The 17,805-nt window shown below is 44.8% G+C and overlaps 1 protein-coding gene across 2 annotated transcripts in view; it reads right to left on the minus strand.

Moving 5' to 3' along the window:
• Xpnpep2 (X-prolyl aminopeptidase (aminopeptidase P) 2, membrane-bound) overlaps positions 1–17,805 on the minus strand; it is a 30,685-nt gene continuing 12,880 nt past the window's right edge. For both annotated transcript variants that reach the window (XM_013018147.1, XM_013018146.1), the window contains 14 exons: positions 14,915–15,016; positions 14,420–14,501; positions 13,909–14,104; positions 12,657–12,746; positions 11,253–11,362; positions 10,675–10,752; positions 9,065–9,136; positions 7,156–7,216; positions 5,826–5,895; positions 5,142–5,246; positions 4,675–4,734; positions 4,032–4,108; positions 1,024–1,113; positions 1–455 (listed from right to left, as the gene is read on the minus strand). In XM_013018147.1, the coding sequence (XP_012873601.1) occupies positions 261–455; positions 1,024–1,113; positions 4,032–4,108; positions 4,675–4,734; positions 5,142–5,246; positions 5,826–5,895; positions 7,156–7,216; positions 9,065–9,136; positions 10,675–10,752; positions 11,253–11,362; positions 12,657–12,746; positions 13,909–14,104; positions 14,420–14,501; positions 14,915–15,016 (1,388 nt within the window). In that variant the 3' untranslated portion in view covers positions 1–260. The remainder of the gene's footprint in view (positions 456–1,023; positions 1,114–4,031; positions 4,109–4,674; positions 4,735–5,141; positions 5,247–5,825; positions 5,896–7,155; positions 7,217–9,064; positions 9,137–10,674; positions 10,753–11,252; positions 11,363–12,656; positions 12,747–13,908; positions 14,105–14,419; positions 14,502–14,914; positions 15,017–17,805) is intronic.

The raw sequence follows: 17,805 nt of genomic DNA on the forward strand, positions 1-17,805 counted from the left end.
TCTTCCTGGGCCATGGGGCCCTAAGAGTAGGGGCACTGGCTTTGGTTCTTTTATTTGGCATAGGAGGAGCAGCTGTAGCAGGGGGAGCAGGGGATGACCAGTGAGCTCTATTGTCCTGGGAAGTTGGACTGGGAATCTAGGGTGAGGTGTATAGGCCTTGGAAGAGGGGAAAGCATTGCTTGGGGTTTGGTCCTGAAGGAGGCTGAGGGGAGCTTTGAGCCCACATGTGGGTGGGGGATCAGCAGAGGAATTGGGAGTTGCTAGCTATTCCAGCAAAGAACGGCAAGAGTAGAGGCAACCCACACAGAGGCCAAGGAGGCTGTGCTTGAGGCCCTGGCAGACAAGGGTTCTGTGTGCCGCTGTAGCCATGCCAACTCCTCCAGCAGTTGGCGACGCTGTAGCTCTGGGCCCACCTTCTCCAGGATGGTCTGGTGGTAGTGATTCAGGTACTGGAGCTGCAAAGGGAGCAGAGTTTGAGCTAGCTGCCCAAGATCGAGGCCTTGGTAACTTATATATTGGTATCATCCAGGCCCCTACTGTGATATTGTAAATGCTTACTTTGGACCAAGTACCCAGCCACATTTGGGCCTCTTGTATTCTCTGGGGCTTCCCAGAGCAGGTCCCCATAATGGATGCTTATGTTAACAATGATGCTCATGGGAATGGGGGTAAATAACCAGGGCAGGAATCCCATTTGACTGAGGCCCACAGAGGGGAAGGAATTGCTTACAGTTCCAGATCTTCCAGTGGCACTGCTCAGAAGTCCAGCCTCAGACTTCCGAGGGGTTTACTATCTGAGGTTGGGAAGGCTGGTCTAACTACAAAATTCCAGAAACTTTGAGATTTCTGGTAAGCTGGGAAGATATACTCTAGGGCCTGCAGTGCCACTTGTATGGACCCTCCTGGAGAAAGCAAGGACAGATGGTCTTGGAATAGGGCGAGTAGAAGCAGGAAAGGCCCAGGGCAGGGAAGAAGGCATTGGTTCATAAGCTGAAGAGTAGGCAATAGAGAAGAGGCACTTACCTGATCAGGGGACAGCAGGCTGACATCGATGAGGTTCCGGTCATAGGGCACAAAGGACACCACTTCAAAGGTCAGGTAGGATCCTGGATACTAAAGAGCCCACAGGGAAGGATGGGGAGCAGGAAAGTGAGGGAGTAGAAGAGCTAGGCTGAAGGAGGAAGGTGCACTCTACCCAGAAGTCATGGACACAGTCTTGTCCACTCTGGACACTTCAGGTTAGGCCTGATCGTTTCTGAGTCTCTTCCCTTGGCCAAGCCTCTTATCTATCACTCATCTTTCTGCTCCCCTCTGCATTCTTGAAAGTTGTACTTAGGTCTGTTTCTCAGAATGTACATATCAATAGCATTTGGAAAGTATGTTAAATGTACAGATGTCAGGGCCTGCCTTCCAGATCTACTAGAGGCAGAATTCTAGGGTAGGAACTTAGAATTTATATTTAAAAAGAAATTGTTACTGAGAGAGAGCAAGGGAAGAGGTGACATTGTCCAAAAAGAAATGTACTTTCTACCTGACTTACGTATTTGTTAACTTCTTTGTACATCACCTTTATAATAACAACACATTTTTAAAAAATTGTTTAGCTGGGTGCTGATGGCTCATGCCTGTAATCCTAGCTACTCAGGAGTTTGAAATCTGAAGATCACAGTTCAAAACCAGCCTGGGTAGGAAAGTCTGTGAGACTCTTATCTCCAATAAACTATCAAAAAGTCAGAAGTAGAGCTGTCACTCAAGGGGTAGAGCACTAGTCTTGAACAAAAGAAGCTCAGGAACACAGCTAAGGCCCTGAGTTCAAGCCCCAGGACCAGCACTAAAAATAAAAATTTCTCTGCCAGGTGCTGGTGGCTCATGACTGTAATCCTAGCTACTTAGGAGGCTGAGATCTGAGGACTGAGGCTCAAAACCAGCCTGGGCAGGAAAGTTCATGAGACTCTTATCTCCAATTAACCACCAGAAAACCTGGAAGTAGCACTGTGGCTCAAGTGGTAGAGTGTTCGCTTCAAGCTGAAGAGTTGAAGGACAGTACCCAGGCCCAGAGTTCAAGCTCCAAGACTGACAAAAAAAATTCTCTGCTCTCTATTACCTATCTATCTATTCATTCCTGTATGTATTTACTATTTCACCTATCTCTAGAGACATGGAAAAAGATTTCCATCTTCCAGAAAGTCCTTGCATGTATGTTTTTGGAAACTAAAACGACACAGTTTCCTTCCTGGAAATATTTCAGACTTATGCAGAAAATATATCGCTATATTTAAACATTTACTTCTTAATTTTCTGTGAATTTAAAATTGCTCTAGAAAGAACGTCTTAAAATAGCAAAAAAAAAAATTCACCAAAATGGATCCTACCATATCCTCTTCTCTGTACCTTCCTCCCATTTATTGTGACCCTCAGATCTTTTAAGTAGGTAGAATTATAGGCATGAGCTACTGATGGCCAGTTAGGCACAAGGATTTTTAATAACTTTAAAAAAAACAGATATTATCAAATTGCTATCCAGAAAGTTTGTACCAATTTGTACTTCTCCCAACAGTAAATGACAGTGCTCATTTCACCATATACTTGCCAGCACCTAGTATTATCAAAGCCTCTTAATTTTGGTAATTTGTTATGTGAAACATGGTATTCTCTTGTTTTGGCTTATTCTTTTAAGGATGAAGTTGAATATCTTTCCACATAGGTATGAATCTTGTGTGTGTGTGTGTAAGGATGAAGTTGAATATCTTTCCACATATGTATGAATCTTGTGTGTGTGTGTGTGTGTGTGTGTGTGTGTCCTTGCGCTTGTACTGGGCTTGAAATCAGGACCTTATGCTCCTGGCTTGGCTTTTTTTGCTCAAGGCTGGAGCTCTAGCACTTAAGTCACTATTCCATTTCTGGCTATTTGGTGGTTCCTTTGAGATGAGTCTCACAAACTTTCCTGACTGGGCTGGCTTTGAACTAAGATCTCAGATATCAGACTCCTGAGTAGCTAGGATTATAGAGGTGAGCCACTGATGCCTTGTGAAATAGCAGCTTTATTAGGTACAAATTCCCACGTTGCTTATGGTAATTAGAGGGTGTACTTTGGGGTAGTTTATTCTGTTGCATTATTCCTGCTGTGTATTTCATGTCCAGTGTTACTCTGTTTTTATGTAGTAATTTATGCTAAAATCTAAAAGGGTTAGTTTCCCTTACTACTCCTGTTTCAGAATTTTCCTAGCTACCTAGCTAGCTGTCTTTGCCTATTGTTTTTTACAAAAAAATCACTGGCATTTTGAGAAGTTATAAAAGTATCCATTTAACATTGATATTGAGGTTGTCTTGAATTTATAGAGTAATTTAGGGAGAAATGAAATCTTCATAATCAAGAGGCTTCTTCCCAGACAGCACCATTTACTTAAATCTTTTTTATACCCCTTAGCAGAGAGTTTGTCCATGTAAGTCTTTTAAAGTTTATATATCGGTATTTCATCTTGTTAGTTGCTATATTTTGTTTCTTTTTTATAGGCCGGTCTTGGGGCTTGAACTCAGGGTCTGGGCATTGTTCCTGAGCTCTTTTTACTCAAGTCTAGCACTCTACCACTTGAGCCACAGCCCCACTTCTGACTTTCTGGTGGTCAAGCAGAAATAAGAGTCTCACAGTTTCCTGCCTGGGATGGTTTCAAACCACAATCCTCAGATCCCAGCCTCCTAAGTAACTAGCATTACAGGTACCAGGGCTTTCAAACATTTATCTCTAACAAGCTCCCCTGGTGATTATTATGTGCCTTAGGGAATAAGATTTAGGGGAGGGACATTGATTCTCTTGGTTGAGTGAGGGATTGCATTGGTATTTAGAAAACAAAGCTTCCCAGATGATTTTAACTTGCAGTTTGAGAAAACTGATTTATGGAATTTTTATGGAGTTAAGGAAGACTCTAAAATTCATGCTCACACATGAAATGCCTTCTCCTTTGGCCTCCCTCATGCCATGCAGTCCAACATCACTGCCATACTACCAACACCTCCAGTCCATGGCACTTTACCTTGGTCTTTGCTTCCACCACAAGGGCCACATCTTCAAGACGAATCCCAAATTCTCCATCCTGATAGTAGCCAGGTTCTGGGAGATACAGATGCTAATGGCACTAAGCAGGCGAAACTTCCTGGACCAATCCAAGTAGTTGGAGGACCCAGTTGCCTGGCTGCCTGTGGCTTGTTGGCTCTTTCAGCCCCACAACTTGTTAGATGCTCATTGGCAAAGCACAGACAATCTGTCAGGCCTCAGATCTCCTCCAGGCACAAGTCTGCTTCACCTTCCCTCCCTTGCAGTGCAGCAGGGAGGACTGAAGTGTCATTTGGGTCTTGGAGATACTCCCATTGCCCTGTGTGCCACTGTACTGTTATCCCAGGATATTTGATTGGCAACTCCACAATCTAGATATATACTAGCTGGGAACCAAGATCCAAGGATAAAAAGAGAGCATGGGCCAAGGAGGGTGAGAGTAAGGGTGGGACAAGCCATTTGGGGCTAGGGCAGAGATGGGAGTAGGAAGGTGAAGAATACGTTGGTGGAACAGGGACTGTGGCTGTGCCTAGAATGATCTCTGAAGGTGGAACAAGACTGCTATCACCAGCTAGTCCTGCTCTGGTATGGCATAGTAGTGGGGAGGAGCCCAAGAATCATACCAATGGATGTGAACATGCCCTTGGCCATAGGAATGTTGTCAGATTGGAATCCCACTGGCCCTGGAGAGGAAGATAAAGGCATGTTGTCAGCTCTCCTGTGCCCACCAGCTTGGAAATGAGCAGATTCTGGGAAAGAGCAGGTAACTGGAGGGTCACACAGGATTTCTACAAGCATTTGCACACATATGATATGCTATGGCTTTGCTTTCTCTGGGGTCTTGATCGTCTGTCTTGTGCTCTCCTGGATGCCAAGCAGGCAAGAAGATTTGCTAGCTGCCGGCATTCTTTACTGACCCTATGGAACACTATTTTCCACCAGCTGGGTAGCCTTGAGTAAGTCATGCTCCTCTGTGCATGTGGTTGGTTATTTCTGTACCTGTTAAATGCTCTTTTTCTCTTTCATAGGAGAGTGCAGGGATGTCAGACAAAGGCAGGAATCCTGGGGCAGGGGCTGAAAAAATACCTACATTCATGTACACACAGGAAATTGCCAATGCCATGGCCTGTCCCATGACCATAATTGAGCCCAATACTCCACAAGGCTTTGCGGGCAAATGCTTCCACCATTCTCCCTGGAAGGGAAAAGAGATCACCCCAGTTAGTTAGTTGGACCAAGATTGTCTACCTTGGCCCTTCCTGCTCAACTACCAGGGTAGTACCTAAGGAGAGGGGTTCCTGAGAAGACACAGTGATATTGAAGTGGGATGGAAAGGGGCTGATGGATTGAAGCCAGTGGCTCTCTGGCTAGCCCAGCCATTCACTAGCTCCAGCACATTGCACGTTGCATACATTGTCTGAATGGCTCTATTACAATTTCTTTCCATGCATTAGGACCTAGTGCTTTGACACCTACTTCCTTCAGGATTCTTTCGTGACTGCTGCAGCCCACAGTAGCAGTCCTGCACCTCTGAGAGACAGCATTGGCTAGCACAGGCAGCAGGGGACCTGAGAACAATGCCTGGCTTTCCTACTATCCTTTTGTGAGGAAGTCAGTTCTAGACTAGAAATAATACTTGATTCCATTTTCTCATCCATAGGAAAGAGAGGAAGGTGACATAACTCTTGCCCTTTCTAGGTTCCTGGGGCAATGGTCTGGATGCCATGAAATTAAGGCCCAAGGCTTTGGGTCCATCCTGGCCTTTGAAACCCACCTGATGTCCCAGCAGGAAAGACAAGTCTAAACAGATCCATGTTTCCCATCAACACACGGGTATATGCCTCCTGGTAGGGAGAGGAAGAGGTGAAGTGAAGGACAAGACATGAAGCTGCGGAGCATTTGGCTGTTTGACCTGAAGGGACACGAGTGTAGGTCTTAGGTCTATAGGGGAGGGGGAAGGGAAAATATGTTCTTATATGTGGTCACTCAAGTTCTAGAAGATGGCCAAAGGAGGTTAAGGGGGAGGTTCCTACATCTCAGTCTTAGTCCATGTGGTCCCCTTTGGTTGGTCCATGGGAGTCATAATGTGTAGAGAACTGAGGACATACTTGTAGCAGATGGTGACAATAGCAGTGGCAGGCAGATTCTCTGGGCTGGAATTTTAGCTTGGCTATTCAAACTCTGAGACCTTGGACTATTGACTTTCACCTCTCCATGCCTTGGTTTCTTCATCTGTAATAGGAGCTAAAAAGACCTAGTGCCTAAAGTTGTGAGACAGGAGCAGGAGGACTTATAATGAATGTTATACGGTGAGTACATGCTCAAGCAAAACCTAGTACTCTTACTATTAGGCTCCTACTTGACCATTCTTTTGTTTTTAAGACCTGAAGTTAGAGTTGGACCTGATTATTTGGCATGCCACTCTTCCTCTGTTAGAGAAAGCGGGTAGGCTGATGGTGGTCTCTCCTGATCATTGCAGGTTGCTGGTGATGTAGTCAAGCCCCATCAACTCACAATTGCACAGGTTTGGGATCCCATATCCTGAGGCAGTGAACTCAATTTGCCAGATTGTGAAGCTCCTGGTGGTCTGTACAGTTTTCCCCTACTCTTGTTTCTAGCACAAGCTCTGACTCACCATATGCTTACCAGCCAAATGCATGGATTTCAGCTCCATGTTTTGTCCCAAGCCACCTCTCTACCGAGCACAGAGACAATGCCCCAGGCTCTTCCTTGGATGAGCAGCCCTCAGGGTTTTCTGATCACTTCCAGTTCATTTGCACCGGGGCCTTACCTAAGCATTTTCCTCAACTTGGAATCCCCTCTCCCTCCTTTCGGTTAAGTGTAGGCCAGATACACACACAGCAAAAAAAGTAATGTTTGTGCACTGACATTCCACAATGGGATAAGGACTAGCCTGGCCTGAGGCCTTGCTGGTGGTTTAAAATCTCTCTGGAGTAGCAGAGAATGCTGGGATTTCTGGTAAGAACTTGTCAACTTCTCTGTGCCTCAGTTTTACCCTCTCAAATGAAAGGGCTCTTGGAATGATTGGTTTTGGGGGGGGCATTAGAGGAAGGTGGCAGGAGATCTTTGACCCAGCCCCTTACCTTTTGGAAGGTGGAGGGGGTGCCCCAGTGAATTGTTCTGGTGATGTCTGTGGTTCCATCCCTGTGGAAAAGGAAAACCAAATCACCCAACTCTGCTGGACACTTAAAAGGACCAGGACCATGTGCTTTCTGTATTTTCTGCTAGGGTTCCAGCAACAGTGTTGGGTTAGGGCCAAGTTGGAGGTCAAAGGAAGGCAGGTCTGATCATCAAAATCACACCTTCAACGTCCGTGCATAGAAGAGGCTCTGCAGAGCCCTCAAGTTGAAGTGTTCTTTTGACAATCAGGGACCCCCTCCCCATCCTCCCCTATATTCCCCAACTGGGTGATTTCATAGCTCTGGGTTTCCTTGGGTCAGAAAGGCTTCTTCCAGGCTTGGAAACAGAGGATCATCTCCCTTTTATAGATGGGCGACTAGAGGTCTGAAAGAGAGCACTATCACAACACCCCAATGTTCTCAGCATTTACCATGGATAAGCTCCCCAGGAAGCATGACAGAACAGGTCTCTTGATGCCCATTTCACAGATAACACAACTGAAACCTCTCCACTGAGAGCATGGGGCTGACCCAGTGTTTTGTTCAGAGTCCCAGTGCGGCAAAGTAAGAGTTAGAACCATTACTCCTAGCTGTTCCCCTACATGCCTCCTGTAACCCTTTGGGAAGCGGAAGGGAGGAAGGGAGGGGGAAATTGTTCCTGGCCTGCGAACTCCTCTTTGGGAAGTCGGACATGGGGAATGGCAAAATTCTTTCTTAGAAGGAGAAAAGAGGAAGTAAGGTGACCATTCTCCACCTCTTCACTTTGAACATGCCTGAACCCAACAATGCTCATAAAAATTCATTTCCCCTTTGCATATCAGCCATCTCTAGTACAGGCAGCAGGAACCAGGGACTGCTCAAGTAGATGGATACTAAGTTGAGTACCTGCCACATTGGCTCCTGAAAGCTGAAAGCTGTTCTAAGGACAAAAGAATAGCCTCTGCTCTGAGCACATTCACCATTTCCACAGGGGAGAAACAGGCAAATCTTTTGAAATCACTCTGTGCTCCCCTTTCAGTTTGGCACAGTTGTGAATGACTCGTCATACATTTGAAAGGGATAGGTTAGCCTATTCAGCACGAGTGTCACGTGTGACTGTTTGGGTTGTACACTGTACAAGGGAAACACATCTCAAGGGTTGCTTCTCTCACCTGTCCCCATCCCCAACCTGACATTGTCATCTCATATATGCTATAGGGGGAGGGGGTGGCTGAGGAGTATGCATGCTACCTGGTGGTAATGGGCCATATCCAGGGCCTGCAGGAGTAGGTGAGAATATGGATGTGTCTGTGCAGCCAGGCAAAACAGTGTAATAATTTGCAGATTTGTTTAAAAAATATTTTTGCCAGGTGTCACTGGCCCATGCCTAGAATCTTAGCTATTCAGGAGGCTAAGATCTGAGGACTGATCGAGATTCAAAGCCAGCTGCAACAAACAAATCCATGAGACTCTATCTCCAACTAGTCAGCAAAAAGGTAGAGGTGTGGCTCAAGTGACAGAACACCCACCATAAGTACATGAGTAGAGTATATATGGGGGGAGTGTTGATGGTAGGGAGACCCCAGAAAGAGTACAAGGCTCTAAATGTAAGCCTCAGTGCTGTCACAAACAAAACTAAGCAAACAAACAAACCAAACAAAAAAATTTTTACTTGAGCAAAGGATGTCTTTTCCTAATTCTCACAAAGGAGCTGCGTGCTCCCCTCCTCCATTATTCCACTGTGCGTATGCAGGGACCTCCAAATGGGAAAATGAGAAAGCTGCTCAGGGTTTGTTCAATTCAGGCCTGTCCTTTCTCAGATGGAGAGCTCATAGCTCAGGAAAGGAAAGCTTTGACAGACTTTTGGCAGTCAGTCGGGGAATAGGGTACATACCAGTATTGTCCCCCAGAATCCACCAGGTACATTTCATCTGAGGACAGCTTGCGATGCAGCTCCTGGGTTGGGCTGAGAATGGGAGAGAACACTAAAGGGAGTAGCCTAGCATGGTGGGTGGGTGGGAGCGCGGGGGGAGGTGCGGGGGGGTGCTGAGTGAAAGCAGAGGAACTCCCTCCTCCCTCAGGACTGGGTTTTCAGGCTCTTCTGTTGAGGGAAATGAGTGGAAGTCTTCCCACTGGGCCCTGGGAAAATACTCAGCTTCCATTGCTGCTGTCCTGAGCACACTTTTGTTTATCTTGCACTTGGCTGAACAAGGGAACAAGGCCTTGGTCCTTATGGGAAGGAGGAAGAAATGCGCCCAGGATGTGGAGGGTACTAGGAAAATTTTAAAGACCACCTAGTTCACCCATTCTCTTAACATAGGGAGATACTGGCCCACAGAGGCAAAAAAGCCTGAATGAGGTCATGAAGGAAACAGAGCAGAGCTTGGTTTGGGTTTGGATGGTCCCTCTAGCACTCTTTGTCTATCTTCCTGATGTATTTGAAAACAGAGCCCCCTCACCAAATAGCAGGGACCCCAAGGGTGAGCCTGAGCAAAAGATTAGAGGGCTGAGAAGTCCTTACTCTGCTATTCTCTAGCTCTTCTAGGGAGAAGGGGTCAGGACAGAGTAGCTGAAGGCTTGAGAGGCATTAGGATCAACCAGGGTGGGAGTTCTAAAGATAAGGTTTTTCATCGATGGGGCATCCACCATTTCCTGCTATGCCCATGCCAGGGTAAGGCATCTGGCCAGTTTGGCACTCCAAAATTTATTAAGCAAACTTACAGTGATTTGTTTTCTATGGGGCCAAGTATCTGGCTAGCTTGTATCTTGGATTCACCATTATTGGTCAGACTGAGTGAAAAGATGTTTCTCTGTAAGTGCTTATGAACTTTAAGAATTGGCTAACTGCCAGGCACTGGTGGCTCACATAATCCTAGCTATTCAAGAGGCTGAGATCTGAGGATCATGGTTCGAAGCTGGCTGGGTCAGGAAAGTCTGTGAGACTCTTATCTCCAATTAATACTCACAAAACCAGAAATGGAATTGTAGCTCAAAGTAGTAGAGTACTAGCCTTGACCAAAAAAAACCTCAGAGACAGTGCCCAGGCCTTAAGTTCAAGCCCCATGACCACCACCACCAACAACAACAAAAGAATTGTCTAACATAAGTTAGGCACAATTGCTCAGTACTTTGAAGGCAAAGATTAGGACTATCATAATCCAGTCACTCTGGGCATAAATGTGAGACCCTATTAGAAAATAAGGCAAAAGGGCAGGGGACATAATTCAAGTAATAGATTGCCAGCCTAGAAATTGCAAGGCCTTGAGAATTGACTAATAAAACTAAGTCCCAGCATCTTGTAGGGAAGATCACTAAGACTTCTTGTTTCAAGGACAGTCCCAGTCCTAGACTAAGCTCCTCCCCTTAGCCCTCACAGTGCTCAGAAGCTGAGGGACTCAAACCCTAAATGTGACTCGGGGCCCAGTGCATCCCCCCTCCCACCCCTGTACCCACAACTACAGCCATTACAACCCGAACCCTAGAAAACTCTTTGTCCTGAAATACCTGTAGTGGGCTAGGGCAGCATTCAGGCCACTCGCAGAAATGGTTTGGAAACTGGGTCCAGAGGAAAAGTCTTCTTCTCTGGACATGCAAAGCAAAGAATGGTGAATGAATGGGCCTGGGGACTAGGCTATATCCTGGATTCCCACAAGAACACATGAGGGCCACAACTGTCTTCACCTCAGCCTGACTCCATTTGTCTCTCCAAGCTCCACCTCCTGCCTCCTTCTTTGCCAGCTCTGTCCTGTCACTGTACAGAATTCAGAAACAGTGGACAGATTGTGAACACCCACTGTACCCATCTACCTTCTGGAAATGTTCTAGTCCAGGACTGCGGGCCAAAGTCAGCCTCCCCTAGGGAGACTGAACTGTGTCTGAAGCACACGCTAGAGGGTGCTGATGAGTTGTCCCGCTTTTCTGTGGGGTCGGAGAATGTCATCCAAACACCTCCAGCACAGCTCCCAGACCACCCAAGAAATTCAATCTGACTTCCAAATACAAGGATGATCTTTCTCCTAAGTAAGGGGACTAATTACCCCTCGCTGCCCCACCCCCACTGCAAAAGATAATCATTCTCTTACCCTCGAAACTTGTCCAAGAGCTGTGCCCCAGAGAACTCATCCACAGTGCCTTTTGGCACGTTCTTCTCCAGCCACACCAAGTACCGAATCACAGCCACAGCATCCCGCACCTGGAGCAGGAAGCAGAGAAGCAGTGGAGGTGTGGCCAGAGCAGAAGTCACAGACTCTAGAAGAAGATCCCATAGCTACTCTGGAATTTGGTGTCATAAAAACTAGGATGACTGGTTATTTGATATCAAAGGATTCCCATTTGTGTTTATATCTGATTATAGCGTGCCTGTGTTTTTTTAATAAAAGCATTCTTATCTTTAGAGATACTTACTGAAGTGTTGACAGCCAGAATGATATGATAGCCGGAATTTGCTTTAAAATAATCTAGCAGCGGGAGTGGGAGTGGAGGGCACGGAAGTGGGTTTATAGATGAAACTATGCCTTGGTTACTGAAGCTGGGTAATAGGGGACACAAGGGATCGTTATGCTATTTTTCTCTACCATAGCATGTGTTTAAAATTTCCCCTAAGAACAAGTTTTTCAATATGAAATAGTTTATCCTAATTTTACCAAGACTATTTCCCAAAAGTGAGGCATCCCTCTTGCTAGGGTAAGGAAATCATTATGGCTAACACTTATTTAACACTTAGAATGTGCTCAAAGCAATATATATTTTACTGAGTCTTTCACAATAACCATATGCTGTAAGATTACTTTTTCTGAGACAAAGCCTTGCTATGTAACCCAGGTTGGCCTTGAAATTGAAATCTTCCTGCCTCAACCTCCTGAGTGCTAGGATGACAGGTACAAACCACCATGCCCAGTTAAAATTCCTATTTTAATGTATGCTAAAAATGAAAAGAAATAAATGTCAGGAAAACAAACCAGGCTCTTGGGTGGCAAGTATCAGAGAAAGGGGGGAGAGGAAATGGAAAGGGGGATGAGGGTGAATATGGTCAAAGTACTTTAGAAACATGTTTGAAAATAGAACAATGAAACTTGTTGAAATTGTTTTAGAAAGGGAGGAGGGCAAGTGGGAGTAAGATGGAGGGGGTGAGTTTGATCAGGGTACATTGTATGTGTATATTATATATACGCATGTAGGGTGTATATAAAATACGTAATGCATTTTCTTTTTCTTCACCCCCATTATCATCTCCTTCCATATTCCTCTGATTAGTATTTTGATCCCCATTTTACATAGGATACTAAAGTCCAGAAAAGTGAAATAACTTGCCCAAGGTCTACGTAGAATGTGGAGTTGATGCCTGGCCCCAAACCTACACCCAGGAGTTTGGTGTCTGCTTCTTTGTTTCATTGAATGTCTTCTTCATGTTCCTCTGCCAAGCTTCCCTTTCTAACTCTTCATACCAAAAGCTCCAAAGGGCCAATTAACATCAGAAGTGAACTTACATGGCTGGACTTGAGGAGGGTCTGCTCCTTGCTGTTCTTCATTGCCTTGGCCATCATCACTGGGGAGTAGTCATCTGTCTGGACTTTCTCCTGTTGGGATCAAAGAAGCAGAGGAAGACTAGGAGTACCCTCCAGGGCACAGTGATATTTCCAAAGGACCAGCAGGGCTAGGCACTGGTGGTTCACACCTATTATCCTAGCTTCTTGGGAGGCTAAGAATGGGAAGATCTCATGGTTCAAGGCCAACTGGGACAGAAAAAATTGCAAAATCCCTTTTCAACCCATAGCTGGGCCCAGGGGCACATACTTATCATCCTAAGCTATGTGAGAGGTTGAGGTTAAGAGGATCACAGTTCCAGGAAAGCCCAGGCTTTCCCAATGGAAGGAAATATGGACATGTGGTATGTGCCTCTCATCCAAGCTAGGATGGGAATCCTAAAATATGTGAATCATGGTCCAAGGGTATGCCTGGCAGAAAGTAAGACTGTATCTCAAAAATAGCCAGCATAAACCAGGGCTGGAGATATATCTGTGGCAAAGCTCCTCTTTAGCAAGTATGAGGCCTTGAGTACCAAATAAAGTGAGGCTTACTACTTCTTCAGAGCAATGACCTCTCCTTTAGACACTCTCTGGCTATGCAGATCTTGCCTAGGCATGCGACCCACTCACTCACCCTCCCTCCCTCCAGAAAGGCTTCTATAATGAGCAGGCTTGTTGGCAGTTCATTCCCTACAGAACTCTGGCATAGCTCAGAGCCAGCCTTGCCTGTGGCATCCAAGAGCTGTTTTAACAGTGTGAGTTTCCTGTATATATCATAGCATTCATTACCATTTACTGAACACCTACCAGGTATTGGCCATTGGGCTGCATTGATACTATCTCGTTTAAATCTCAGAGTAACTCCTCCTATAAGGTCAGGACTCTTACAGGTGAAGAAACAAATACCGAGGTTGGCTAAACTGCTTATCCCAAGTCATTGCACAGTCAGGAATAGAGTTGGGTTCAATGTCATGTTGACCTGTGTCTAAAATTTCTGCTTGATTAGACCAGGCTATATTGTTTCTAACCTCTTCCACAACTATATGAACTCTCCATGGGCAGAGAACTTTCTGCTCTCTTCCTAGGGGAGCCTAGAAGGGAATACACAGACATTTGTTGACTAACCAGATGATGGAATGACTGAGGGCTTTGGCTCCATTTTAACTCAACACTTACTGGATCTGGAATAGTGGAAGTTACCTGGCAAACTCACCTTGGGTATCACTTCATAAAGCCCATGTGTGGTATATTTGGTCCCAATCCAGACCTTCACATTTCCTACGGTGTAGGCCTGGACACTGTCTCGAACTTGACTGTAGTCCTCAATTTGCACACACATGGATTCTGTGCAATTTGAGTTCAGGTACTGCAGGGTCTCAGGACTAAAACGGCTCTTGTTTGCAAATAACCTGGGTAGAGAAAAAGCTGGGCAGTATCCCCAGTATCTGCTAAAGATAACAGAAAAACCTACAGGCACATATGCAGACTCTTTGTTCCTAAAGGTCAGAGGAAGAGGAAGCCAGCATAGCATTGGGAGCCAAGCAGACCACATTGAGATTTGTTAGAAGCAGAGAAGGAGGGGTTATGAATTTCCAACAGGAGGTTTCCCAGGGTGGGGATCCTGTTACAGCAGGCTCTGGGCAGCCTGAAGGCTGGATATTGGGGACAAAGAGAAGGTAGAAGTTGAAGGAAATTCAAGACTGCTAGCTAAGGAAAAGCCATACCTGATGGAAGAGTTTGTGAGCAGAGTGTAGGAATAGAAGAAGGGGTTGAAGGGGATGTCACGGCTGCGAAGGTTGAAAAGCCCTGGGAAAAGAATTATAGGGACTGAAATTCAGGCCTGTTTTGAGGGTCTTTGAGATGCTGAGGGAGATTAAATACCTTTTATCCACCACAGTAATGCAGATACAAAGCAGTTAAGACATAGCTTTCATGGCCCTTAGAATGACTGAAGTCTAGCCATAGAGATTGGGCAGAAATCCCTGATCTTTCCCTTAAGTAGACAGAAGTATTCCGCTGCTTGGGTCAGTCCATTCATCCCATGGCTTGTGGCTCACCCCAGCTCGCTCAGCCTCCTTACTCTGTAGACATGAGCTTCTGATCTGTTTTCCCTGAGGTCCCATAGGCCACTAGTGGGCACATGGGTATCTGGGGGAAGGGCTCTGTGCCATAGGGCTCAAGGACCTTATGTACATCCATGTCCACAAATCCAGACTCACAGGCTGTCTCATCAAGCGCTGACAGAAGAACAGCAGTTGGAGCTATGCTATGCTTCTGCATCTGACTTCGGATGTCAGATACTTTCTCCTGCCAAGTGCTCCCTAGAAGCAAAGAAGCCCAGAAGAAATTGTAAGCGGCACATCTTGTCTTTGACAAATAGTTCCTGGAGGACTCCCTTAGGGTAATAGTTTCCTTGCCCTTTTTTTTTTTTTTGGTGCAAGGCTTTGCAAATAAATACAAAGCCAGAGCTCTAACACTAAGCTATGAACCTAACCCTTCATTTTGTTTTAAAAAAGCAAAAAGTAGAACCTTAGTTCAAACAAACTTGCTGTATACTCAGTGATGACATAGACTCTGGGCCTAGACTGGACTCAGATTTTAGTTTTTCCTTTACTAGTTGGGTGACATTGGGTGAATCACTTAATTCTCCATGTCTTATTTTGCACCTTTGTAAAATGGGGATGAGTTGCTATGACTAAGCATATAGAAAGGTGTCTTGACATTTAGTAAGTCTGATGGATAAACATGCAAAAGAAAACAGGAGAACCAGCCTAGTTGAAGAGCAAAGGGAGAGGCCTGGGGCCATACTGGATGCTCCCCTGAAGTAACTCTAGGATTTAAGAGGTCACTAGTATTGGGCTAAGCACTTCATGTACATTGTTTTCATTCTTACCCCATTTTTAGAATTTCTTTTTTTTTTTTTGTCGGTCATGGGGCTTGAACTCTGGGCCTGGGCGCTGTCCCTCAGCTCTTCAGCTCAAGGCTAGCGCTCTACCACTTGAGCTACAGCGCCACTTCCTCTTACCCCATTTTTAGATAAGAAAACTGAGGCTTTAGAGACATAAAGTGACTTGTTTTATGTGTTTAAGTGGTAAAACTGGGATTTGAACCCAAGGCTGTGTGACTACATGCCCCATATTCCTCATCTGTACAAACAGTGTATTGTCTTGCTAGTATTTCTAACCTGTTAAGCTATCCCTAAATTATGTATCACAGTGCAATCCTTCCTGGGATGCTTGTATGAGAGTTCTAGGGCTTCTTTCCATGCCACCCTGCAAGGTATAGTTTCCCACGGTGGGACTAGGAAAGTTGTTTTTTTTTTTTTTTTGGAAAGTCATAAACATGGGCCGGAAATTTGGCTTAGTGGTAGAGTGCTTACCTAGCATGCATGAAGCCCTGGGTTCGATTCCTCAGTACCATATAAACACAAAAAGCTAGAAGTGGTAGAGTGCTAGCCTTGAGCAAAAAGAAGCTCAGGGACAGTGGCCAGGCCCAGAGTTCAAGCCCCAGTACTTGCAAAAAAAGAGTCATAAACATTAAGGATCCTACTTGGGCCCAGATAGCATAAATGATAAGTTAATGCCATTAAGAACTTTGTGCAAACAGGTAAATGTATTCAACAAGAACCAAAGGTTTGGGTATGATATACTTGGGGGAAGTTATTTTATTGTGGAAAAACAAATATAAAGTTTATCATTTTAGCCTCAATTTTTAATGTGTTAGTACTGGGATTTGAACTCAGGGCCTTATGCTCCTGTTTAGCTTTTTCACTCAAGGCTAGTGCTCTAACACTTGAGCGACAGCTCCACTTTGGCTTTTTGGAGATGAATCTCAAGGTACTTGTCTGCATGGGCTGGCTTTGAATGTGCTCTTCAGATCTCAGCTTCCTAAGTAGTTATGATTAAGTGTATAAATCATCAGTGCCCAGCTTCTTTAGAGTACACAATTTGATTGGTTTAAGTGTATCTCAATGTTTTGCAATCATAACCACTATCTAATTCTAAGACATTTTCATCATCCTAAAAGGAAACCTAATACCCATTAAAGAGTCATGCCCAATTCCCTCCTCCTTCCAGCCCTCTCCTTCCAGAAATGACTAATCTATTTTCTGTTCATGGTTTTACCAATGCTTGATGTTTCATATAAATGGAATCATACAGTATGTGGCCTTCTCTGAGTGGCTTTTCTCACTTAGAATTATGTTTCATGATTCAATAATATAATACATTTTGGAGAAAAATGAAACTTAAATGTTCAGAGGCATAGAGCTATCTTTGAGTAGCTAACTTTTCATGTTCTGCCCTATATTCCCTCTACCATCTACGCTGCTTTTAAAATTGCAAGGGGATGGAACGAAAATCTCTCTTGTCTAAGCTTTTTGAAGCTGAATTTTGTGTGTAGGCTTCCAGGCTCAGCTCTGGTTCTGGATGGCTTTCCATTGAAGATTGGAAGCCTGCAATATTCAGCATCTCTTTACTTGTGGAAAGTGATTTTTAAAAAAAAATCTATGCAAATCCTGTACCAATCTCTTCAATTGATATTTCTTTTCTCTCCTCCACACTTTTTCCTGGCATAAATGTCATCTTTATGGGAATAAGATGATTAGTTGTATTTATGATAAAACAGTCTTGGAGAAGACGTTCCTTTAAAAATGATGACAAGAGGCACAAAGAGTGGAAGATCGAAACATAAAGAAAAGTGGACACAATTCTCACCAGTTTCATTATAGCCACAATTTTGACATGTCCTTCCTGCTTTTTTTTACTTTTTCCAAGCAAGAAATGTGCATGTGTATAAAAATGGGCCTCTCAGATTGCCCAATGTGACTAACAATCCAAACCTATTGGCCTATTCAGAATTCCCAGAAAGGCAGGGTGGTTAGTGACCAAGATACTGATTCACATTCAGTAGCCTAGTCCTGGTCAGGATTTTATTATTTACGAGAATCCTAGAGAAACTTTACCACAAAAGGTCAAGGACACCACCCAGGCACTGAGTTCAAGCCGCACAAATGTCGCGCATGCATGTGTGCACACACACACACATGCGTACACACACAGAATTCTAAAGCATACAGATCCTATGTGATAGTTAGATGGTGCTACTGAGG

This window comes from Dipodomys ordii, unplaced genomic scaffold (assembly GCF_000151885.1).
Source record: "Dipodomys ordii isolate 6190 unplaced genomic scaffold, Dord_2.0 Scaffold38, whole genome shotgun sequence".
Classification (NCBI taxonomy): Eukaryota; Metazoa; Chordata; class Mammalia; order Rodentia; family Heteromyidae; genus Dipodomys; species Dipodomys ordii.